Raw genomic sequence first — 27,583 nt, 5'->3', positions numbered from 1 at the left:
TAGTAGTCAGTCTAATTCTTTAAAATGTATATAATATTCTCCCATTTCCATTAAAAAGAAGAGTATAACTATGATATTTTTATTTTTTATCTGGAGAATTTGGCTTAGCTAATCGATTTTTATTTTTTTAAAGAAGAAAAGGAAGTTATCAGAACCAAAAATGATTCTATCCATGCCTTCTGAGCCTCAAATTCACTTTATTCTCTTTTTCCTAATGTGACTCCATTAACATGCTGAAAAGGGAATAATTAAAGTTTATGTTCATAACATCAAGAGTAACAGGATAGAGAATAAGAGACATGGATAGACAAGAAACTTCAACAGACCTTGAAAAACTGAAAATAAATGGAGTTGCATTAATGGAGATCATATAGGAAGAGAAGTTTCCTCCTAGTGTACACATGGAGGAAGGTTTCGGTCTAGAAGAGTAGGAGGGAAGCTGGACTAGGATATTGAAGATAAAATGAAGTGACTATAAAAAGGAGATTAATCAAATATCCCTGTCAATCACTATCAATGACCACTGGATGGCCAGATATAAGCAAACCAATTAATTAACCATCTAAACAAACAAGAAGCAATTTTAGCTACAATGACTGAATAATCCCAGAAAAATGATGCTGGCATAGACAGGTTCCTCAATATATCTGGACTGACCCCTCTAAAGCATCATCAAATGAATACTGCCCAACTCCTAAAGTTATCTATCAGTTTATGATTGCATTCAAACAAATATCAACTTTCAGTAGACATTCAAGAAAGGCTTTGAACGGGAAAAAATAACAGTATATGTCCTGGTTCTGCAGAACATATTTCTAATAGCCATTATGTAAACACTCCATGGTTTGAAAGTTTTTGGAATTCGTCCGTACAAAATAGAATGTAAATCATATGAACCTTAATTTTAAAAAAAAGTGCAGACGACAGAGGTTGGAAATTGTTAGTAGATGGGGGGAGAAACAGAAATGCTAATGGTCATATTTTCTAATACAGAATGCCAAGAGATATTCTGCAGTTGACTGAGAAACAAAGATGTTATTTCATTACATAAAGTTACAAAGTTAACCAATACAAGATCTAAGAAGAGTGAAATTTATGTTAGTAGCACTCCTAGAAAGACCTGACCATACACTACTGACCACCTCTAATTCCTCTCTCCCGTTTTCCACTGAACAGATCATAATCAAGTTACCACAGCAACTACTCCACTGGAGTAGCTCGTGGAAGTCTCCAGCATGAAATCCATGAGTCAGATCTCAGTGCGCCTCCGACTTAGGTGCAAGATTTGATGCAGTGGAAGTCCTGCAGGTAGGTAGATAATGATTTTTTTTCTATTTTATGATTTATTAGTAATTTTATATAATGATTCAAAACACAAACTCTGTAGCCAGATCGCCTGGATTAAATTAACAGATTAATCACCAGGAAACTTTGTGCCATCTAACTGGCATTTCCATTTCTAGTTGTTATTTTTCTTTTTTAAATTTGAGATCTAGGATTACTAATAATACATCATAGAGTTGCTGTGAGGAATGATAGACTGACTATGTATATAAAGTACTTTGAATGGTGACTGGGGCTACATATAAATTATTATTATTGCTCTCCCCCTTCTCCGTAGAACACTTCCTTCACTGCTCTCCAGGCAAACAAGTTCTGGTTGTCCTCTGACTCTACAGGCTGCCCTTATTGAGTTGCCTCTAGCTCTTGCTATCACCCATTGTCTCAACACAGATGGCCTCCTGACCCAGGTCCTCATCCTCTTCTCCTCATCTATACACAAATTTTGGGTGACTTTATCATTTCTAGACTCACAGTTTTTATTATTTCTATATGCTTGTATCTCCAGAATTTTTGTCTGTAGCCTACACTTGTCCCTTAAACTCCAGTCTTACAATTCCAATTGCCTTCTTAGTCTTTCTACTTGGATATACCCCATAGACATCATAAACTTGACATGTCTATCAAGAAATATTTGACTTTCTCCATACCAAGCCCGCTATTCCCACGTTCTTTCCCTTTTCAAATGGAAACATTGAATTTCCAATGGAGAGTCTCCTCTCTGTTTACCAATCTCACTGCAAATCTGTCAGCTAATTCTACTAATATTGCCTTCAAAATATATCTCACACTGACCTTGCTCTCTCTGCTTTCAATATGGTACTCCAAGCTTTTCTCCATGACTCCTTGTTTTCACCTTTTCCCCACTACAATCTATTCGCAACAAAGCAGCCAGAGTGACCCCTTGATTTTTTTATACCTGTTTATGTTCCTACTTACGGTATATGGTAACTTCCCATCCCTCCTGGAGTAAAATCCAATGTCCTTGCAATGGCAACAGGGTCATACTACTGTCTCCCTGCTCTCGGTCTGAATTAATCCTACTCTTCTCATGCCTTCTTCCCTCTGATCCGTCCCAACTGGTATTTCCTCTTCTTAATATAAACCAGACAGGCTCCAAACTCAGGTCTCAGCTCTTGTCTTCTGTCAGCCTGAAATTGACTCCCACAAGATAACCACACCGTTAGTTCTCTCACCTCCTCTGCTCAATACCAATGGAGTGAGGACTTTCTCAGAACCCTATTTAAACTTGCGGGGATATGACTTCTGCACATCATGTTTCCTTTTTTTTTCTGTATTTTTCTCCACCATCAGATGTCCAGTTAGTGATACATCTTTTAATTTTCTATTGTCTTCCATCACTAGGATGTAAGCTTCAAGAGGCAAGAATTCCTTAATCTCTTTTGTCCTCTGCTATATCTCTAGTGCCTGGAAGAATGCCTGGAACATACTAAGTGCTTAATAAATATTTGTTGAACATATTAATGGGGGATGGGAGAGATGGGGAGTGTGTGAATCAAAAGATAATGACCAAACTAATGAATAAAAACTAGAGGCAGAAGTATTTTATTTGGCTACATGGGAATAACTACTAAAGGAAATACCTAAAATAATTATGACCAGGCATGAGAAGGTCTGAGCATTAGGCTGCTATCTTTAATAATGAGGACATTATTACTTTGCATTACTTCTATATATTTAATAAAAGTTAGAAGTAGAATGGACAGAACTGATCAGAGAAAGTGAGAAGAGAGGGTACCAGTGAGGAGGCTGACTTGAGGTTTCTAACATGGGTCAATGTATTTTATTATAAACGTGACATGATCTTAAAGGGGGTAGAAGGTAAAGTGAAAGTAGCTGGGTTGAGTGTCTATTACATGCTAAGTGTTATGCTATGGTGCACTTTCTACATGAATTACTCTATGAGGTCTTCTCAGTGCCCTCTTGATGATATTATCTCCATTCCAATAGTATAGGTAAGAACACTGGTATTTGAACAGGTTAAAATCATTCACCCAATGCTGTACCACTGGGAATTGGCAGGAAGAATTTAAACCCATGTTTGCCTGACTCTAAAATAACCCCAAATATATAGATGCTGCTTTATCTATAACAACAGAAGTATGAGTAGTTGTCAAGATTTTTAAATAGTGAAATAAAAGCACAGAACATAAGCAAAGTGTGTATATTGTGTATATATGCTCTTTTAATATTATGCCCTCTTGGTTTCCTAAATCAGGCAATTGAAGAGTAATTTATTTCCCTTCAATTATTTCTCTCTAGGAAAGAAAAAGTCCTGCTTTTAAAAAAATTCATAAATGTCCTTTGTGTTTTGTGTTGTTTAAAGTTTAATTGATTCACTGCCTTTTTTGAAGAGCACACTATAGGCCACAACACAGAGCTGAGTTAAGAAACTAATTGAAGCCAGGTTCATGAGGGCTTAAATTACCAGAGCCTTCCTGTCATCTTAAATTAAACTTCCTTATATACTTTGCAAGATTTATAACCCCAGGCTGAAAAGCTGTAAACCGTCCCAGTTTCTAAGTGAATCCCCCAGAAGGAAATGCTGTTTCCTGGAAAAGAGAAAGGCAAATGTCCTTAATGGGAAGAGGCTTCCAAGAGCAATGTGTGTGGCAGGGGTCACGGGAACCTTGGCAAGGGGCTGCAGAGGGAATAGACAGTCACTCAAAGAACATGTGTCCACAGATTTTGCTATTTGACTTGCGAGCCCTAACTGAGTAAGTTCATCTGAACTGCAAGTGGACGCATATTTGATTTTCTCAAATGAAAAGCAGAAGGGCAAATGATCATCTGTGGAAATCATAATCTCCCAAATTCTCAAAATAGCTGTTACTGTAGTTCAGAAAGACTTATCGACATCACTGTCTTTCATGTTTCTATGATCTATGTGATTTCTTACCTGCCTCTACCTTTATAGTCAATTTCTTTTCCTTTTTTATATGTTTTCTTTTAATAAAACATGAAAATATGTGTTCATGCAATTCAATAATCACTATTTGTGAGTTGGTAAAATTCACTATTTAATAAATAGGAAGGGAAGTTATTTAACGGTCTCGACAACAATTAAGCTAAAAGGTCCACATCTTCAGGAAAAGCCTTCCTTTTTTAAGGATTTTAGCAAATAAAAATCATCATCTTTTACAAGTACCATCATGCTAACACCTCATGTATAACCGAACAGTACATAAGAAAAATGAATTTTCATTATATGATTTTCTTTCACCATATGATTTATCTGATATTCTCTGGAAAATTATCCATTCATGACATGCATTCTGGTCATTGTTGGCTGGCCTCATGTGACAGGCACTGTGTAAGAATTTGGTGAAATTAAACTTCCTGTTACCTTTCATGTCAAGTAGAACTTTCATAGTCAAAACTCAACACATGGAAAAGTATGACTAGCAGAAATATCCTGAATGCTCAAACCACATTTACTGATCAAAAGAATTTTGAGTTGGAAAATATAGCATTCATTTCTACTTTGTTTTCTAGAATAAGAAATAATGCTTCCCCATCTTCTAGTTAATCCTTAGAGAAAATAACTATGATTTCAACTCTTACAAAAGATTTTTTATCTCTTTATATTAATACATTTTCATATTTTCCCAGTTGGTTGAAGAAAGGCCTTTAATCTACTATTTTTTTAAAAGTTTCTTTTTCTCCACCTCCCTCTCTTCCTCTCCCCCTCCCCCCCCTCCCTCCCTTTGTTTTAGAGAGAGAGAGAGAGTGCGAGCTTGTACACACATGATGGGGGGGGGTGCAGAAAAAGAGGGAAAGAGAGAATCTTAAGCAGGCTCCACACACAGCTTTGAGCCCAACTAGGGGCTCAATCTCACAACCCTAAGACCATGACCTGAGCTGAAATGAAGAGTCAGACGCTTAACTGACTGAGCCACCCTGTTGCTCCATCTACCATTTTCAAAATAAAAAGTAAAAACAAAAAAATATGAGGAACTAGTTTTTATATATATTAAATAAATGCAAATAGGATGCTTTACATTATGTAACTCAGCAAGATCTTTAATATTTACTCATGTGAAATCCTTCCAAAGGTCACGGACAGAGAAAATTTAATTTTTTATGTTAAATATATTCAAATTTTTGAGAATTGAAGACTTGATTAATCAAATCTTTATCACTCAGGAATAACCAAGTATTCCCCATGAAGGATTTAAGAAATTTAGAATCTGAGTTCCAGTTTTACTTTAATAAAGATACTACAAGTGGATAATTCCAGTAATAATAATAAGAATCTCCACCATATACCATTTTGAAACTAATTGCAGTTCAATATCATGACCACTCCCAAATCAAGAATATATTTAATTATTTTTATTCTACAAATTTTATAAATACACACAATTTTCACTATGAATTACTTACAATTGTAACTACACATCTTCCTAATTAAAATTGGAAGCAGCTATAACACAGATTTGTTAATTCTTTCATTATCTCGTTTCAGAAATAGTTGTTGAAAACTGTGTGTAGGGCTCTCTGATTATCCCTTGGTCTATACCAGTGATTAAAATATAAAAAAAAAAAAACAAAAAACTTCTGTACTAATAGTGTCTGCCTTTTACAGGGAAATGGCAATAATAAATAATGGTTATAATAAATAAGTACATTGAGATTAAAGGTTGCTTAAAGCTAAGAAAAAATTGTGGCAAAGTACAATGGGGTGTGGACATGGGCAGCCTGTAGCGTTAAAAGCGCCTTAGTCAAGGTAAGCATCTGAGAAGGTAACACGTGAGCCGTTGACTTGAAGCAGGTGAGAGATTTAGCCAAGCAGCCAGCAGACAGAGTATTCCAGGTAAAGGAATCAGCAAGAGCACATTTCCAAAGGTGGGAGCAAACCTGGGCTATTTGAGACCATCGCAAGGCTTCGAGTAGGGAGGGACGTGTGCCCAGTAAGTTCAAAGTGTTTTATATTGTAGTGACTCAGGGAACCTAAAAACAACCTCACGAGATCGATGCCATTTTTTATTCTCTTAAGAAATGAGAATTTGTTCTTAACTGAAGCATCGAGAGGTGCAAGTTTCCTGACTCCCCACAATTAGGAAGTGGGGAAATTCAGATCCAAGTGCAGGCAGTTAGATTCTAGAGGCAAACTTTGAATAGCTAGAGCTCTAGTTGCCACTGGAACAGGGCACACACACACACACACACACACACACACAAACACACACACACACACACGCAGGTATGGTCTCATGCAAGTGCACCTACATACCCACAAACACACATACACAAGAGTGGAGGAAGAGCTCAGAAACCAGAAAAGGAGGGTTTGTTACCCACACTCTATTCCTCTTGGTCCATGTTTTATTCTCTTTCCCGTGTACTTGTTAACCTATAGGTCTAAGCATCTGTTTAGGTGAAAGATGTTTCAAATGACTGAAAACATTTGGAGTTATTTGCAAAATAGCAAAACCAAGTTAGAAATTCTTAATGTTTAAAATAAATACTGTGGGAATATACACAGTTACAGCAATTTATTAAAAAAAAAAAAGAACAAAACAAAACTCTCATTGAACTGAAACCATGTGCCCTTAAAATTTTTATGAGTTGACAGAGAAAAATATAAGAATATTTTCTGGCTAAATATCCAGAATAATATAGCAACCAGTCATTTAAGCTATTTACTTGGGAAGAGCTTTAGAATTAACAGAAAGGCTTCATAAATCATAATTTATGACTCACTTCTCAAACGAATGAAAATAAATGTGTCACTGGGTTATTTTTTTCTGCATTAATTATCTTGGTTTTACTATGTAGACATAAAGTAAATATCCTTTCTAATGTATAGTCTCACTGTGGGCTTTTGAAAAATACTTAACATACATTGATTATTGTATGTAAGTCCACATAAATTCTAATTCATGGGCTATTTCCTTGCACCAAATCTATATAAATGGAAATAAGTATTAATCTTGAAATATAATATTCTCCAAAACAGACAATAAATTCTATTAAAATGAAGACATGTAGTCCCTCTACCAGGGTCGTAACTATTATATTTAGTACAGCAAGTACTCCACATTATCAGTTCATTATCAGTCTACAAAGTAATTAAAAGTAATTAAATTTATCACAAGAAAAATTCTTTAAGAGTCTACCTAAGTCTTGAAGGACACTGTTGAAAAGAATACTTTTTAAAGCCTTCCAATGAAAAGAAGAAGATTGCTCTCCCCAAAATGGTATAAAATTACCATGCCTACTATGAAGGGCTTTATATTTTTAAATAAAATATAGTTCCATAACAGCCATGCATATCCAGCAAGAATGAGAAAAATAATCTCCCCAGAAGGGTCATAACCACTGAGAAATTCTAGGCGAGAAATTCCACATGGGAGATACAGAAAAAAAATGAGGTAAAGCCAAGACAAATGATATTCCACGTCACTTTCAGAGTTAACATGTTTTGTACAATACCACTTAACTTCGTATGTTTTTTCAGCTACTATTCTTGCTTCTTGTCCATTCAAATAACTTCAACCAAAGTCTAGGAAATATTATTTCTGGCAGTTTCCAAAATCTAGATCTCTTTCTACCAAACATCCCCCCCCACAAATAATAATAAATAATAAAAATGATATTTCCTCCCCCCCCCATTCTTAAAGAAATGCAAGAACTTCCCCTGTAGAGAATTTTGTTTTCACTTTGACTTTTGTACAATTTCACTTACATGACAAAAAGCCAGGAGGAGCTTTAAGAACAAAAGTGTGTCTGCATTACTAAGTAATGAGAGACATCTTTTATCACTCCCTGAACTATGCCGTATACCTGTATTTTTTGATGAAATTACAATTTTTCTTTATTAATAATTCATTAGTGAGTCAAGCCCACCAAAGTGAACATTTTATTTGGTCATACAGAGAAAAGAAGTATTACTTAATATGAAGAAAGGGCTGGTTGGCAGATGCAAGAGAAGAGGATTTCAGAACTGTTCATATTTGACAGTAAGAAGCAGGGGTGGGGGGTGGTATGTGAATGTAATTAGGAGTTTTACTCTAACTTTGTGAATCAGTACTAAATACCAAAAACAAACTCAGGGTAAACTGAGTGTTACTGAGTGTTACTGTTTCAGCTTTGCCTTCTAAGACAGAAAGTTAAATATTTGCATCTGTTTGATATGTATATATACTCTTAAAGATGGTGAGTATTTGCATATTGGACATTTTCCCTCCAAGGAAAAACAACCAGCTATTTACACAATAGAACTAATGACCCAATATCCTGGTCATTGGTGAGGAACAAATGAGCAGTATGCATGAAACTTGTTAACTTCATTTCATTCTGTGATCATTTTTTGATGTGTCAACTTGGCTAGGGCTTATTCGGTCCCACTTGTTCAATCAAACACTAATCTAGGTGCTGCTGAGAAAGTATTTTGTGGATGTGGTTAAAATCCACAGCAGCTGACTTTAAGTAAGGGAGCTTATCCTAGATAATCTGGGTAGGTCTGATTCCCCACTTGAAAGGTCTTAAAGGCAGGATGGAGGCTTCCTTGAGAGAAGAAATTCTACCTGTATATAAAAGTTTTGGCTCATGCTGAGAGAGTTTCAGCCTGCCCTTCCTGCGGGGCTGCCTTTAGGATTTCAGACTTGCCTCGTGAGTCCCCAGGATCATGTAAACCAATTCTTCACAATAAATCTCTTAATCCCTTCCTGGTTCTGGTTCTCTGGTTGAACCCTGACTGATATAATTCCAAATTGGAAAACAGCGCTCCAGGAAGAAGGAAGGAAGTTGCCATGATTTGTCAGCACCCCACCCCAGGCTGTGTCTACAATGTGCCAACAGACTCAAGTCAGATGAACACATACACGTGTGTGTATAAATACACACACACACACACACACACACACACACAATCATACATTAAAAACAGTCTGTTCCCAAACACTCAAATCCCTATGTTTAACAGATCCGAAATTTTTGACAGATTTAATGAACTGACCACGAGCCTCAACAAGAGATAACGACACAACGGGAGAGCGGGACTCAAGAGCACATTCTAGATAATAATCTGCAGGAGGAAACAACCGTGCCACAAGAAAGACATTTCACACACTTTGGTACAAGCCACAATCACCTCTAGAAAACAAACACAAATATTTCACCTCAAATGAATAACTGTTGTTCGTCCAACCAAAAGAAAAAGTGGTCTTCACTTCTCCAACATTGACTAAATTACATCGTTAACACCGATGCAATTGCGTAAATATGTTTTTCAATCTCACAAACAGTAAGTTGTTAAAAAAAAAAACAATTTGTATCCAGACACGTTAATTTTACACGCACGCCCTGCTTCCGGTCCTTACCTGGACTGCATATCTTGCTGGGTTTTGGCCTGACTGGCTTCGGCCTGAGGGGCGGCGTGGCTGACCCGCTGCTGCAGCTCGGCCAAGGACTGGTAATACTGCTGCTGATGGTGCTGCTGCTGCTTGTAGCGAGACAAACTGAAAAACAGCCCTAGAATGGCTTTTAAGTTTCCATTTCTTATTTCTGTATCAAAGGGAAAATATAAAAACAGTAACATGTGAAATGAACGCGGTTTTCCTTTTTATTTTATTTTATTTTTTGCAAGTGCAATTCCAGTTGCCATTCTCTTAGACTAAATCTGCGAAGACAGAACTGCGCCTCGAGCCTCGCAGTCACAGATTCAAGCAAATCTGAATTTCTGAAGCACGATAACATTTCCCAACAGCCTGGAGCTTCAGGGACAGAGTGATGGGATGGAAGGTAGAACAAAACTTGTATGAGCAATGCTCTTTGTGGAGCCTAACTGTGATTTTTCTGGAGTTCGCTTCTTCCTGGAAATGGATGGGCTCCTGTCTTGGGTTAATTATTCGATTCAGCATTCTGCTTCCCTCACAAATTCACAGCTGTTACCCGTCCAGTGATGGCTAGGAACTGGAGAAAGACAGCCACTTAAATGTTGGTGGTGGGTACGCCTTATAATGGCAACTGGATTTATAGTAGTCTTCCTAAATCACCTAACAATCAATTTATTAAAATGTTTATATATTTATATATATGACTATATCCGTTACCTCCCAAAAGTAGACATTATAAGTATTAATTTTTTAATGGTCCAATTTTTCTCTTGACTCATATTACATATTAATAAATAATAAAGATCAGCTTATTCATGACTTTAGATAACAACTGAAGAAACGTGAATGTAAATCCTACTTCTAGTACATGGAGCTCCTAAATTTTTCTAATACTGAATAAAAAGTTAAACACCCAAAGTAAGCTACAATCTAAACCTCGTTTTCTTTCGCTTGTAGTTATAATTTAAAAATTCGGAGAAGAGATGGAAGTAAAGCTTGAAATAAGACTATGAAACCTGTAACCATATTCTAAATAAAATGTGCTGTTGGCAATAAAATATGTGATATCAAGGTTTTATGTCTCCTTTTTGTAGTTTAGGGTCATTAACAAACTATTCCAATTTCTTGCTCTCTGGCGGTTTATAAACATCACACAAAGTATGCTGTGGAATCATTCATTTAAAATGAAAATGAGGTGTTTCCTCCCCTCCCCTCCCCAAGCCTCTCACAGTTGCCATAATGTAGAAGAGTTAGTCTGATCAACAGTAAGAAAGTATTAATGTTCTCATTTAAACCTAGAAGATCTTAAAGGTTTTAAAGATTTCTTGTTTTTTTACTATGTATATTTTATTAATTTAGAAAATCATTTGGAGCATTCATGTATTTTTAGAAGATAAATGAAAATCAATGGGTTTCTGTTACTAAAGGATGTCATATGAGAAGGCAGAGACATGAAATGAACAAATGATAACATTTCTAACTTACTTTTAAGCACAGAAAACATAAAATGTCTTCCTGGGGAATTTTATCAACTTTTATTCTAAGTTGCAAAACCATCAGTTAGGTTTGAACATAAGCTTTTTGACCACTAAATGTGTAATTTAATACCACACAACACATCAGATAAATGTGAAAGACAAAGGAAATTTAAAACAAAAAATGAATATAGAAGAAAAATTGGGAAAGCTCAAAAATTCTACTAAATGTTCGCTGTATTTCAGAAGCCACATAATTCCTCTTTTTCCAATGACAGCAAAATTTTTAAAACTCAGACCTAATATTTCTAGTATGTGTGGGGAAAAAGGCTATTCAGAGCAAATGACTATAGAAGAAACATTAACTAACCTAAATTGTTAAAGTATATACCAGTATCTAGCAGAATTTTAACACATAAATTAATATGTTAAGAAAATGGTCGTTAATGCAGATCTCAGAGGACTCGCTATTTTATAGTATTAGCAAGTAGATTTTGTTATAGTACTTGAAAAGTTTTCCTAAAAGTATATGTGAAAGAAAAAGATTCAAAAAAAAGAACCAGTTCAGTCTTTTTCCACTTTTCTGTATTTTAATTTTAGTGATGATCTTCTAAACCTTTAATGACCTTAAAACTTTTACATATGACAGCTGTTAAATATTTTAACCGCTAATTATTTAAGAACCCATGATAACTTATTTAAACTTACCAAATATTTCAACAAGGACTACTAATTTGATATGTTATTGATAAAATAATACTTGCAAACTAATCATACGATTTTTACCTGAATTTAGTCTATCGATAATGTGGCATTATCTATGTATCCATCCAACCCTCTACTTAAGACTCTAAAAATACTATACACTGGTAATAACATAAAAATGTTTTGTTAATCTACCCCTCTCCCACACACTCAGTCGTGAAAATAACAGTTTTGGCAAAATACGGAACATATATAAATAATTAGAGCATACATTAATAACCGTTGCATTTATGTCTCTATTATTTTGGAAACTTGACTTCATGTATTAAGAAGTTATGTACTCCCACTTGACATTTCTTACAATACAAAAATTCTTTTTTTTTTTTTTGTTTACAAACTTTTTTTTTTTTTTTTTTTTGTTATTTGTGACAACTGTGCCTTTTCTTACCTTCAGCAGATAGACCTTGAACATTTACTCCTCTGGCTGCTAGAAAACTAAGGCAGACATCAACATTTTCAATCTGTAACATGAAAAAGCAGTGAAAAAGCAACTTAGAGGGTTATTTTAAAATAAACAAATGAGCTAAAATGAAACCAGAGAGTAAGATAAAGAAAGAATGAATACTTCACATTCATTTCATACTAGAGATCTTTACCAGAGTTTAACTAGAATTATTTCAGCTAATTGTACAACGAATATAAAGCTTGCATTGTCCGGTTTGGTATTCACAAACAATTCATAAGGGCCTGATCAAGAATGGCATTCACACAGATCAGCAACCCACCTACTTAACATAAAATTGGATTTTGTGCTTCACAACTAAGTCTCAACGAAAGCATCCATACAAGAGGAAACTGTTGCTTATGCAAGTTGTAGAATGTTAGGATGTGGATACTTGGGATTCAACCAGTAATATTTGGTCATTATGCCAGAGGGCTGATATAGCATGAAAGAAATAATGCGTATTTTCATCTTAAGCCATAGCCAAGTCTTTACTTTAAAAAATGTATTTGTACTTCAACAGTTGTATATTCCTCTAATTAAGTATAGGTATTGTCTTTATAATTAAAAATTGGGATGCCATGGTTTTCAAACATTTAGTTTTGATATAATTACCAGTTTGCAAACATTTAGAGTGATGAGTAAAAACAAAAAACCCCAAATGACTGATTTATGTTAGCCACAGGTTGATCTCAGCATTGATTATGGAGTTATACAGCAAAGTTAAACAGCTAAGACTTTTTTAAAAAGAATGTAGGAAACCAGAAAGTTCTAGTTCTTTATGAGTCATTTCCTGGGTTGTTTGGTATTCCATAAATCTTGAAATTCTAAAGTAAATAGAAGATTTAAAGTTAATATTTGGCAAGGTATTGTTTTCTGTCCCATTAAATTCTCACCCAAAGCTATGCATAAAGGACATACAAAGTTCTGCCAATGTCCTCTCTAGCTTAACTTCACAGCAAGGTCAAAATGTCTCTTAAAGAAAAGAAAAGAAAAAAAAAAAGAGAGAGATTAAAAACTGTCCTTATAGGGGCGCCTGGGTGGCACAGTGGTTAAGCATCTGCCTTCAGCTCAGGGCGTGATCCCAGCGCTCTGGGTTCGAGCCCCACATCAGGCTCCTCCACTAAGAGCCTGCTTCTTCCTCTCCCACTCCCCCTGCTTGTGTTCCCTCTCTCGCTGGCTGTCTCTATCTCTGTCGAATAAATAAATAAAATCTTTAAAAAAAAAAAAACTGTCCTTATAAAATGAACAGCTATTTCTATTCCTTTTTAAATATAATTTTATGTAAAACTAAATTAATATTCAATGAAATGTTCTTTGCTTAAAAATGATTGCAGCTAATGTATACACATTTGCTTTGAGAAAAATTATTTTTATTGATTTATTTCAAAGTAAGTGTTACTAAAAAAAAAAAGTTAAGTTTTATTTAAACTAGACTACTGAAAAAAAAAACCCCAAAACAATAGATCGGAAGTCACTGAATACAACACGACCAAACAAATCTTGTTTGCTCATCAGCATCCAAATAGCCAATAAGACTATGGTGCTGAAGTATATTTTAAATCCTTTCCTTCCTTTACTTTCCACTTTGCTACTAGAAAAGAAGACTATATGAGGAAGAAAATAAGGAGGAAAGAAAAGAAATGGGAAAAACAAGATGTTCTACTGTATTCATCTAAAATGTTCTTTTAGGGGCACCTGGTGGCTCAGTAGGTTAAACGACTGCCTTCGATTCAGGTCGTGATTCCAGGGTCCTGGATTGAGCCCCATGTCAGGCTCCCTGCTCAGCAGGGGAGTCTGCTTCTCCCCTCCTTCTGCCCCTGCTTGTGTGTTCTCTCTCTCTCATAAATGAATAAAATCTTAAAAAAAAATGTTCTTTTAAACTTTTTTTTTTTTTGGACCATTAAAAACAAGTAAAAGAAACACACCAAATAATTATTGTGGTCTAATACTAAGAGAATTGAATTGAATATTTTTAAATCTTTGCCATAATAGTCCTGATGTTGTTGATTTCCTATCAAGTATATACTTTTTATAGAAAATAAGAAGATTCCTGGTCCAAACATATGTAATTTACTAAAAAATGTTCACGGGCTATTACTGCCTAAACTTTAGTTACTTTTATTACTCACGGACATATTAATTCACGATAAGACCTACAGAAGGTTAATAAATAGTGCCTGTAATTAGATTGTCAGATAGTTTTTTTGGCTACCATTTAAACCACTTAAAAAATAAACTGGCAGCTAGAGTGGGTATTAAAGACAAAGAAATATCTCAGCATGCACCATAAATTAGAAAGGGAAAACAAAAGGGTCCTAATAGAGTAGAGAAAAAATACTGAAAATATATTCAACAATATTCGTTTATATATTCAGGTATGGGGGTTTTTTGAGACCAAGCCCCTGGATGACAGGGATTATGTTTTGTTCACTCACGTAGCTTCAGCAACCTAAGGGGGAGCTTGGTGTCTGATAGGTGCTCAGTGCGCGCTTAAGGAAGGGTAGAGGCAAAAAGGAGTGGCGGTTAATCCATTCCTATGGAAAGGAGTGGAGGGGTCGGGGACAGTCAGAGGGAGAGAGAGAGAAAGAGGGAGAGAGAGGAGGAGATGGAAAGGAGAGAGGGAGGCAGTGGGAGGTAGAGAGAGAGAGAGAAAGCAGGAGAGACAGGGAGAGAGAGATCATTTGATTCATAGCCTATAGGTTCAATTCTCTTCAGGATTTTTAAAATTATACTACTCTGTGCCTGACTCCAGACCAAAAAAATCAGAAATTCTGTGGGTTGAGGCTGAACTTCAATTTGTTTTCAAATTTTAGCTCCCAGTGTCAGTCTACCTTCCTCTTTACAGATTAAGCAACTGACATCCAGAGAAGATCTCATATAAAGATGAGAAAAAGAAGAAGCCGACAGAAGTCTATGATGCTTTTTATCCCCAATTTCCATGAAATTCAAGATGTACAAAAGTAAAAACTGAAAATAATAGAATAGCGATGAATTTTGGAAAGGTGTAGTCTGGAAAGTTGTATGGGGGGAAGAGGCATGCAGGAGGTGTCCTTTGTTTTGATCTGAGTGTGACTACACAGGTATATACATATTAAAGAAATTAATCAGCTATATACTTAAGATTGGAGGACTTTATATACTTTCTATGTTTCTTTTATCTCAATTCCTATTAGAGTACTTTACACTCTTTTATGTGTGTTTTGCTTCAATTAAAAATAAAAATAAAATGATCAGCCCCTTGTTTTATTGAAAATAAAGGCAAACAAGGAGGAAAGTACAGAAACTTGATGGCTGGCTATTGCAAGTACTAAAGTGAATGATGGTGGTGTTCCAGAACATGGTGGTGGCGGTGAAGGTGACCCAGACTCTGGATGGAAGTTGAAGAAATCTAGTGGGAAGATATGGCATATAAGAGAAAGTGAGGATTCAAGGATGACCGTGATACTACATAGTTCATGCACGTTACATTTTATGCCTGTGGTACTTTCTATATATCCCCTCACAGCAGTGATCCAGAGGAATTCATTCTCAGCTCTGTGGGCACCACACTTCTCATACAGCTCAGGGAACAGTAACATCCAGAGCTCACGGACAGTCACTCCCAGGACTTTTACCTGCCTACTTTGACATCATGCATGAGTTGTTGGGTCTCTTTGTGGCTTACATTTTATTGGCCCAGAGCACCCACTTTGCCTCTCTTTTCCTGTTAAATTTAAGCATGGCTACACAAAACATATAACAATATTGACTTTGTAATGAAAATGAAACAGTAAGTTTCTAAGTTCTAAATCACTCAATCACAGCCAGTTCCTAAGTTCTAAACCCAGTCAATAACATCTAGTCAGAACTTTGAAAATCTCTGGGTACACTGAGCCCTGAGGCTTTTGTATTCTATGAAAATGTCTATCGTTATTGCGATGCCTAAACAAAAAGGCAATTTTGCTCAAATAAATATGAAAATGGACTGCGGTGTGTGTTTTCCTTATCGAAGAGACAAATTCAATAGAAGTTGGGTCATGTTTTTGGACCTCAGTAGTTTCTATTTGTATAATTAATTAATATTAATATTTTGGAGCACTACCATTTATTTTTGTTTATGTTTTATAAAATGAAATCCTTCAATTATTCATTCATCAAGCACTTATTAAACTTATTTTATGCATGGAATTATGCTCAGTGCTGCAGATATAAATTTCAAGACATAGCCATTATCCTCATTTTTCTAAAGAGCATTGACTCATTTCTAATATTTTCCACACTCCCATGAAAAATGAAAGGCATTTTTCAAGACAGAAATTTCGTTGTCTAATTTCATAATTGTACTTTTATCCTGATCTTTATGAACTTGTTAAATATAAGCATGTATATTGCTAAATCACAAATTGGGTTTCAAATGAAGAAAATAAGTGTTTTCATTATCTTCACTATGAAAACTCAAGACAGTCATCATTGTATTTGTGCCCTCAAAGTTTATTAAACCTGACGGTCAATATACATTCTCAACATACTAAACACAGAAGATATACTGGAAATATTTGTATTTATTCATTTCATTTTTGAATAAACTATTCCAAAAACTGTAGAATTTTTAATTAGCACAGTTCTTTATTGAACTCATACACTTTAAGCTGTATGTTTTATGACACCTAGCCTTTTGGTACTTTTATTACAAAACTGGTATAACTTGTTTTAGAAAGTGTGACTAGAGGCATCTTTCACAGTATTAACAAAGTTATACCTTGTCCATTCTCACATTCCTTTCATTTTTACTTATGGTTACTTAATGAAAACTATATTTAGGTCCTAAATATCTGGGTATGATTAATATGAACCTTATAGTTTGTGATTAAATTTAAACCATGGCACCAACACTTAACAATGAATGATAAATTCATTCAGCAACTACTGACTGTTTATTATATGCCAAGAGCTCTGCTAGACGGTGAAGGGATATAAAAATGAATTATAAAGTGTTTGCCTTTGTGAGCTTGTAAAATAGCCGGAGACAAAAAAAGACTGATAAATCACCATAACACAAGACATAATATGATAAATTCTAAAAAAGAATTATAAACAATACTTTATGGCAGTAGAGAGAATGGACTTATCAATTTTCACTACACATCTGGGAAAAGCATCAGAGAAGAATCATTTAAACTTGAAGGCTAAGTCTGACTTTGATAAGGCAGACAAGCGTCAGAAGGAGGGCTGTGCATGCCTACCAGGGCAACCAAGAGCACGACTGCTCATAAAGATGTTTGAGAATAGATCATGCCAGTCTTCACTTTCTGCAGTTATTTTACAGAGCTGAATTTGATCTGGAATTGAAAAGCATTTGATGCCCCTTGGATTCTGAAACCACTGCAGTATAAAAAGTTAAATAATTGTAAACCAGGTAGCAGATATAATACTTCAAAGTCTGAGTTCTCTCTACAGACGCAATGCGTCCTGGTTAGGGCATGCCTGACATGCTAGATAATGCTGTTATGAATCATATGTAGAGAATGTCTAGAAGAATATGAACCAAATTTAACTTTTGTTATCTCTGGATGGTAGAGTCTCTTGTGACTTGTGCTATTTTTGATTAACTACATGTCCTATTTTTTCATTATAAATGTGTGCTGGTAGTGTCACTACATAAATTAATTAAACAAATGTGATTTCAACCAAAGAAAAATAGGCAAAATTGCTCAGTTTGAGTGAGCCCACATCCTATCATAGAATTCAAGTAGTCATATAACTTTTAGCCTAAGATTTTAATCAGATATACATTCAGCTGGAGACCTTAAAAAAATGCAGTAGTATTTTTGCATTGATTAAAATTCTTAATTTTTGTTTTCCTTCACTCATTCAACAATTAGTTGTTCATTGAACATGTCCAAGTTCTTAAAAATATATAGTTTTATAGGACAAAGAGACATTTCCAATGTAGTGCAAGAAATGTAGGGTCAAAGAAACACAGACTCCTGGAGAAGCACGAAGAAGGGCCTGTTCTGGACTAGAGGTCAAGTAACTAGGAAATGAGAAAGTTATTAGTTAACTAAGACTTATCTAACATAGTTACAAAGATATTTTCATCTGAGGTTGCAATTACTATACCTTTTTACAATGAGAAAGATGTTGATTAGAGAATTAAATTGACATGCTCAAGGTCACACAGAAAGAATGTATCAAAACCAGAGCCCATGTCATTAACCCCCACATTTTTCCCTTTAAAAGAAAGCTTGAGCTCATCCCTGCAAGGTTACGAAGAGTTAACCAAATTAGAGGATGTGGTGTGAGGTGAATTCACGGAAGGAGCACTACGTGATCTGGTCACAGTTGAGAAACATCCTAAGTTAAGGGACCGGCAAAGAATTCAGAATGTTGAGGGTGAATCTCACCTAAGTCTTTCTTCACAACTTCATTGTTTACCAATGTGAAAAAAGGCTACTCCAAAAGCTGATAACTTTCAATCAGTTTCAAGATCCAGAGTGGGAGGTGAGATCACCAGAAGGGATGCCAGGAACAAGAATCTTGAAATCTGGAGAATCTAGTGGCAGGAGACAAGGCCACAGAACATGATAGACAGAGGCTAGCTGGGGAACATCTTCCAGGCCCTGGTAGGAGTCTGGGCTTGATCTCAAAGCCCAGGGAGCTAATGGTATGTATTATGCAAAAGAAAGAAATGGTCAGTGTTGCTTGGAAGACATCTATTTTATATGACCACACAGATCATACACAGCTTTATTGATAGACAGTCTTAAAAGTTTCACACATCGATTTCTACTCATACAATCTGCAGTGCTCTCTGATTTTTCAAAATTATATTTTAATGTAACAAAGTCATTTCTAACACATTACTTTCACAACATAGTAGGTGCATGTGGAAAAACCCTTTACTAGGGGTCAAGAATCGGAGCAGGGAAAATGGTTGGGAAGCTACTTTTTCCTCTACTTCTCAACAACCTAGCACAGGGAGTTCATGCAGAGTTGTAAGCCCATATATTGTTTACTCCAAATGCAAAACCCTTTTCATCTTCATCATCATCTCTGGTAAATTTTTATATAATTTTCCCATTCAATAGAAACTTAGAGACGTAACATACTTTTTATACATTTATGCAATTAAGAAATAACAGAGCCAGAATTCAAATTCAACCCTGTCAGTCTCCAATGCAGTTGCTCTCTCTTCCACACTAAGCTTCCTCCCATTGTAATTTAGACATTCTGACAGACATTTTGAGCCCTGAAGCAAGCTTTCTACATGATTGAAAGCCAGCTAGGGTACAGTGCCTGGCACAAAATAGATGCTCTATAAATATTTGGTTGAATGTGAAGACGAGACTGTGTAGTGGAAAGGCAAATAGAGAAAACAGTATGCAAAATCTACTTGTTTTAGACATACTCTAAGTTCACAAGATTGAAACGCTTCCAAATTAAATCTCAAATATCCCAATGCACTTTTATACCTGGTATATTAACATACAGAATGACTAATGTGGCCACAAGCCGAAGAACACTGGCAGTCACCAGAAGCTGGAACAGGCAAGGGATGGGTTTCTCCCATCATCTCCGAAAGGAGCACAGAACCGTGGATACTTTGATTTTGGTCCTGTGGTACTGATTTCAGACTTCTGGCCTCTAGAACAGTGTGAGACTAAAATTCTTTTGTTTTAAGCCACCGAGTGTGTGATAATTTGTAACCTCAGTCCCAGGTCATGAATACAATTATCTAGTCAATAAAGCGGTAGATATCACAACTTTAGCAAGACTGAGGGGGAGCTGGGATCCGTGAGTGCGCAGATTTCCAGGCCTTGCCTCCAAGTTTTGATTTGTTAAGCCTTTGGGAGGTAAAACATGCAATTTAATTAGGTGCCTCATGTCATTGCAATGCTAAGCCACATGTTTCCCTTTTCCAACTCAGGTCACTTTGTGCTGTGGGATAGGGAGAGGGGGAGGAGATAGTAATTTTGCCTCACTTGGCAGTTTGTTTTTGTGCCGAGTTGGTCTGCGGTTAGTTGCAAGGAGTCAGTTTGTTAATTAAGCAGTAGAGTGTAATAATTAAAAGTTTTGCAGTCAAGTAAAACTGGATTTGCATCCTACTTATGCAATTTATACAATGCAAGAAATTGAGGAAGTTCTTATTCCCTGAAGCCTCAGTTTCCTTATCTATGAAATGGGATTAAAAATATTTTCCACATAGTATATGAGGATTAAAGGTGTTTATAAAGGGTTTAGCTCTGTACTAGGCAACTGTGTGTTTATACTTATACATATGTAGATATATCTAATATATATTATACTAGAAATGCTTTATATAAACACATCTATGCTATAACAGAATCTATGTGTGTACGTGTAAATACATGGATATATATATACATATAGTATAGTACAGATAGATGTGTGTGTACATATATATATTGGTATGGCTATAGATATAGATATGGAAAATCCATTAATATTTTATCAGATAAGAATTATTTTTATTCAGTCTACTCTTCTATTTTAACTGACTTGATAATTAGAGAATAACAAACATTGTTTAATATTCTTGTCAATTATACATATTTAATCTTAATAAGCTATCACTACCAATATAAAGTATTACAAATATAAAATGATAAAAAAATTACATCAGTATTCATTGACCTGAAGATATACTCTGTGAGTTTTAATGAATTCCTGCTTTTCAGTTTGTTTCAGAGAACAAAACACAAAGAATCTTTTACTCTTTTACTATGAAGTTATAATTTTGTTCTAAACTTAATATTTATTTATATATAGGACTAAAGTTACATATTTGCCAATTTGCCATTTTGTGATGAAATTATTATGCCAAATGCATAATTTCATCACAAAACCTATACACTATTATTTATCTCACACACTCATACCCTCTCCAACCTAACAAAATTTTATATACCTTCCATAAATAGGAAGAACAAGTACAGCATTAAAGAAAAACAATTTACATTGTGAGGCTGGGAGTAAGGAAGGGAGACAGACTAAAACATTAAAAAGAAGAAGGAAGTTGGAGGCGCCTGGGTGGCTCAGTTGGTTAAGCATCTGCCTTCAGCTCAGGTCGTGATCTCAGGGTCCTGGGATAAAGCCCCACATGGGGCTCCCTGTTCAGCTGGGAGTCTGCTTTTCCTTTTCCCTCTGCGCCTTCCCCCTGCTTGTGTTATCTCTCTTTCTCTCTCTCTCACAAATAAATAAAATCTTAAAAAAAAAAAAAAAGAAGAAGGAAGTGGGAGAGAGGAGGATGAGGAGGAGGAGGAGTGGGACAGGGGATAGGGGAGAGGGGAGGAGGAGGAGGGGTTGAAAATCCAAAGACTTGAATTCTTTTGCTAAGCTTGTTTATTAATAAGTCTCAAAGTCATTGGGTCTAGACTGAAAGAGACATGAGACCCAATACTGGGTCTTCAATAGGCAAGCCCAGTAAGACCCTGTGCCTTTGTAGGTTTGCTGCGATGCTAAATGAAAAATGCAAGCAAATCATTGAGGACAGCACCATATATACATGTCTGACATTCAATCATTAAAGTAGATCAATAAGTGAAGCTGATATTGTTGAGTGCTCTACAATTTGGTTTCTATGATATGATTTCACAATATTTTTTGTTACGTTCGAAACATGGCGAATACAAATCAAGTGGGCAATATGATTTTTCAAAGGCGTTTCATGAATTTTTATCTGTGTCTATCTAGATGAGTCAGTTTAACTCAATTTATATTAAAATCAATTAAATATAATGTCATAAAGTAGCTTGGGTATTTCTACTGGTTTTTTCAAATAATTTATCTCATCCAAGATAAACTTTTCAAATGATTATACTGAGATCAAATGAACAAGATTCTCCCTATTTTATTTCCTTTTTCTCTTTTTATAGAAGTAATTTTTATAACATTATTTGTCATAGGTTTTTAAGCTAAGAATGTCATAGTTCTTATTTAAAATGGCCTCATATCTTAGTATATTGTTTGCCAAACTATGGTTTTCAAAATTGTTCTGCTACATATTTTATCATTCAGTATTATAAGTGATCATTTTCTATGAAATTTTAAGAAAGAGGCTGAAGAACATGGAGCAGTAAGTCCTTTTAAAAGAGATTAGATTATTGAAGGTAATAAAAACTAAATTTATAAAAGGATTGTTACAAAATATACTTTCTAATAATAGGTATGATCGTACTTTGTGTTTACTGGAATATGATCTAGTGGTGGGAAACAATTTATAGCATTTAAGTTAAAAATATCAGGATGGGGCACCTGGGTGGCTCAGTCAGCTAAGTATCCAACTCTTGATTTTGGCTCAGCTTGTGATCTCAGGGGCCTGAGATCAGCCCTGCAAGGCGCCTGGGACCTGGCTTCAGTGCTCTGTGGGGAGTCTGCTGGAGATTCTCTCTCTCCCTCTCCCCTTCCCCCCTGCTCCTGCTCCCCCTCCCTCTCTCTTTCTCTCTAAAATAAATAAATAAATCTTTAAAAAATATCAGGATAAAGAACATCCTAAATGTTTAAGAAAGTGGTTGATACTCCAATATATAGTTGAAATACTAACTATGGCTCACAATGGCTATTATACATGCATATATAAGGCTTACTAATTTTCCTCAAATAAAAAGAAAGAAAAAAAAAACACAGAATCTGGAATCCAATTCAAAATTAGTTACTTCGCTTCAATTTCTATCTGTCCTACTAATGGCATGAACCAATATAAATATCGATTCTCATGAGAACATAAACTATTCTATAATGCAAAGTAATGTAGAAAAGCATTCTTGTATTTTCAACATTTATTTAACTTCTTATTGGCAAACCAGACAACTCCAATAAAAATATGATTCCTGTGCTATTATTGTTTTTCTTTGTAAATTGGACTTAATACATCTTAAGAAATATCTTTTTCACCTTACTATGAAAATAGTCTTATAAAGCCGTAAAGAGTGAAAATCCAAACATATCTAAGATAAAATAATGAACAGAAACCATAGTCGTTCGTGTTTTGTTAAATCAATCTAGTCAGAGCTCCATTGGTCTAACTTCCTCAATGCAGAAATGAGCAGAAACTGAGCATTCACTGAATTTTTTTCCTGGGTCACAAAGTCTGAATAAGAATTCCAGTGACCATTGTCCTTTCTTCTTAACATGCTTCCTTTTGATGACTCCATATCATTTCAATTACTTCATTTGAACTTTGCTAGTAATACAGAGCAACTTCTAGAGACAAATTCGGTTTAAAAATCATCAGGGTTGTATTCTAATAACTTAAGTATAAATTTTTTAATGCTAGTAGTTTATGCTTATTTTTCCAAAGTTTGAGCCTATATGAAAATAATGAAATTATGAAGAAAACTACAAAGTAGACATTTCCACTTAGCATTTCGTTAGAGATCAGAGCTATATTTGTAGTGAAGCATTTGTCTTCATTAAGCTATCTTTTTCTAGCCATTCCAGAAGATGAACAGTTTCAAAAATGGCAGGGGATCATGTGAATGGACTAACTTAGCAATATTCCACTCCTCTGAGTCATAGTGCTAGAATCCTGCAGTGTGCCATTTATAAGATTTTATTAAACCTTTAAAAGCATTCCAATATTTTATCTCTTCCCTATTTGGTCAGAAATCTCATCTTCCTATTTTACCTAAATAGATCCTTTAAAAGAGAAGAAATTACAAGCAGTAGCTAGAAGAATTAAAACTTGAAGGGACAGAATAATGATAAAAGCATAAAATACTTTCACTAGGAAGAACAGTTTCACTGTCCAGATAAGTGTAAAATTATGGAAATGGAATAAAGATGTCTATAAAATCCAAAATGGTATTATTCTGGAAGTCACAACCCTGTGGGACTTGGAAATGGAGAATTAATGGTGAATGAAACCAAATTTTCTACTTTCAAGGAATAAAAAAGAGTAAGAGGCATAAGCATTCCCCAAATCCTCCTACCAGCAAATTTTAAACAATGTGATATCTTAGAAAGTAAGACTGAAAGTTGTGGCTGAAACACAATTGAGCTATTACAGTGAGGTCATGGGAGGAGCCAGCAAAAAGGAAGGACAAGTAGTGAACCACATTTGTCAGATCCTCAGTTCAACGGTATGATCAAAATCTTGGTTTACTTCACATAATCAAATTTCCTAATCCCTCCATGCATTTGTGAAGATCCTTCAACGTGATGGTCTATTTTAAAATAAAGGAAAATTTGTCTTCCCAACAACTTTTCCCCTACGTGTCTTACATTTTTGTCTAAGAACCTAGCACTTGTGCCTCTGCATTTCAAATACATGTTGGGCATTTTTCTGCTATTTTTAATCTGCTGGGCATTCTGGACATTCCTAGTATTTATAGTTTACTAATTTATTTCCTCATGTAATCTCACCAAAGTGTGGCATGCAGCATATATTTTGAATTCTGATACCACCCACCTAGAAATTACTCAACAGGTGTGATCCATCTCAGTAACTTCATCTTTGGATAAGGTTAAATATAGTGTTGAATAAGCTCCTTCAAACTAAGTTCCGTTTTTCAGGATGAGTTTAGTCTCAAGCTTATTAAGGAAAGATAACCATGACTTTGAGACTTAGAATAAACATGAATCAAATCTCTCAATAATTATGCTACTAAATTGGTACAAGGGCAAGCTCATATTTCTCTTAAACATGTGTTCTTTGGCCCATGTAATTTGAAAGATTTATTGTTAAATTTTCTTCACCCATTTCGAGAAATCATAATTGAATTTCTTTTATATTATAAGTGAATATAGAGAATCCCATGGGAATAAAAAACACATTACTATTCTGTAATACTCTGAAGTTATCCTATTAATGAATTCCTTCAATTTTTATTTAATTCATTTTCAGATACCCACATTTCACCCTTGTGTCAACAAAGGAAAATGTACCTCCTCTTTTCCAACATCAAATCTTCTACACAGACTTCAAATCTCTTCCTTTGCCACTTCCTTTAGGATTCAGCATCATCTCTTGTCTCCCCAGTCTCGGGGTCCTCCTCTCTTCCTACTGCTTCCTCTTTCTCTGTCTACTTGCCCCCTTTCAAAAACTCCCTTCACTCTTCCTTCCTCTCAAACTATATATATATTACTTTTCTCTTCAACAAGAAACTCCTAGAAAGATCATTCAAGACGCAGTGGATATGTGCACCTCTGTTACTCCTTAACACGTGCTCGCCCTATAGAGAACGTTTGAAAAAAGGTCATTAATGCTTGTCCAATTGCTAGAACCAACTTCTTTGATCCAGCACACCAACTAGTTGGTTAAGTAGCATTTGACAACATCTACCACATTCTACTCATCTTACTTTGCCCCATCTCACTGGGTTAGTCCAAATACTCCAGTTTAAGCTACCATAGCTACCCTAAGGATACACAAACCACCTCTGTGGAACTACCCTCTTAAAGATGGGTTCACTCTCTCACCAATGTTTCCTTTTTTTGACTCTACACCTTTGCTCATCACATATATATTGGTATTCCCCAATGTGAGAACCTCAAATTTCTTCTCTCCTGACTATACAGGCCTTCTGTTGAGATCTCATTCTTTTCCATGGCTTGAAGCATTACCTGTGTACTAGGTGTATTCTAATACCTTACTTGTCACCGTTAGGAGCACATGCCTAATTGCCTGAAGTCACTTTCTACTTGATGTTCCAATGGATAGGTCAAATTCCACTTTCAAAATATGAATTTGTCATCCTCCCCCTTCTACCTTAAGCCTGTTTTCTCCCTCTGTAGTAATCATGTCTAACAATAACTTATCAGGCCAAATACGTGAGGCCATTTTATACTCCCTATATTCTTCACCTTCCACATTCAACTGGAGACTAACACACATATTCTGTGGTTCCCAGAAAACATCCAGGGTGATCTTTTAAAAAATATTTATATCAGATCATGCCACAGTCCAGATTTAAAAGTCTTCCAAAGGCTCCCCAACCAACTTAGAATGACATACAAACTCCATACTTTGGCCTTCTGTTTCATCATCCCATCCAAACACCTCCCTGTCCTCGAAACACAGTGATCTTCTCTCTGTTGCTGGAATGCACCAAGTTCACTCCCTTCACAGTACTTTTCGTTTTTGCCTCCGCAACACTATTGGTATTATTTATTTCAATATTTGCCCCTCTGATCCTCAAATGTCCCTGTATCTTGTAGCTCAGGTACTCAGCAAATATTAGCTCAATTGAATTACCTGGTTGTTATTCACCAAAATATTTACCAATATGTTATAGATTCATACCATGAGAGAACCCATATTCTTAAAGGCTTAGAACAGTCCAATAAAGGATATCAAATTTGAAATTTAAATAAAGACAGTTTGTGACTAGAAACAGTAGCATACCTAGTTTTACTTACCTTTTGTTATTAAACACAAACAGCAAGCAAAAATCACAAAAGTTGAGACATACAAAAAAGATGCAGTGAAAGCAGTTCTGTGAGTAAAGATAGCACTCACTGTCTTGGTTGTTAAGCAATACAGAAACAGGAAACATCCTGTTTGGAATTGATATACGAAATTCATAAGCCTAGTCATGTTCTCTAATAATTCTCTTTCCTCTACTTTCTTGTCTCAGTTAAAATCTGGAATTTTTATTCATTAATAATATAGTACCAATGCCAATTCTGAAGAACAGAGGCAAAAATAATACAACCAAAAAAGCTACATTTTTATCATATGTATTATTCTAAATCAACACATGGAGGGCATGCCAATTTCAGACTCAAAATTCAAACACATCAGAAAAAATGAGATACATATTTTTTATGTAAAAAATGAGAAGATACAAGTCATTCTTTACTCAAAATTAAATGAGATCCTGACTAATACTATTTAGCTGGAAAACTACCTTTTTCATAGCATTTACATTTCTTAGGTTTTAGTTTTTCTGTGTTGTTTTTTTTTTAAATCAAAAGCAGAAATATTAACATGTATACTAGATGTTACATGACATTTTGGGGCTAATAAGGAGTAGGAAGTAATAAAAAATTAACAGAGTCTAATACTCATGAGAATATTTTCACAGATTTGTAGACTCTTTGCCACAGATGTTTCAGATAAATATCTAGGGACTGAATTCCTATCCATAGTTATGAGCTTTGGAAAGTTTTTTTTTTTTTTTCCTTCTGTCATGAAGCATTATCTTGGCTGTGTATTGGCTTCTCTGTAATCAGAATCAAATTGGAACAACAGC

The 27,583-nt window shown here is 35.2% G+C and overlaps 1 protein-coding gene across 2 annotated transcripts in view; it reads right to left on the bottom strand.

Annotated features, from left to right (window-relative positions):
* NAV3 (neuron navigator 3) overlaps positions 1-27,583 on the bottom strand; it is a 340,442-nt gene that overhangs the window by 211,297 nt on the left and 101,562 nt on the right. For both annotated transcript variants that reach the window (XM_008684333.2, XM_008684334.2), the window contains exons 4-5: positions 12,333-12,405; positions 9,690-9,873 (exon numbers count right to left, since the gene is read on the bottom strand). In XM_008684333.2, the coding sequence (XP_008682555.2) occupies positions 9,690-9,873; positions 12,333-12,405 (257 nt within the window). The remainder of the gene's footprint in view (positions 1-9,689; positions 9,874-12,332; positions 12,406-27,583) is intronic.

Source organism: Ursus maritimus, unplaced genomic scaffold (assembly GCF_017311325.1).
Source record: "Ursus maritimus isolate PB19 unplaced genomic scaffold, ASM1731132v1 scaffold_21, whole genome shotgun sequence".
In the NCBI taxonomy this organism is placed as follows: domain Eukaryota; kingdom Metazoa; phylum Chordata; class Mammalia; order Carnivora; family Ursidae; genus Ursus; species Ursus maritimus.
The sequence above is the reverse complement of the archived record's forward strand: the minus strand, read 5'-3'. Positions and strand labels throughout refer to the sequence as shown.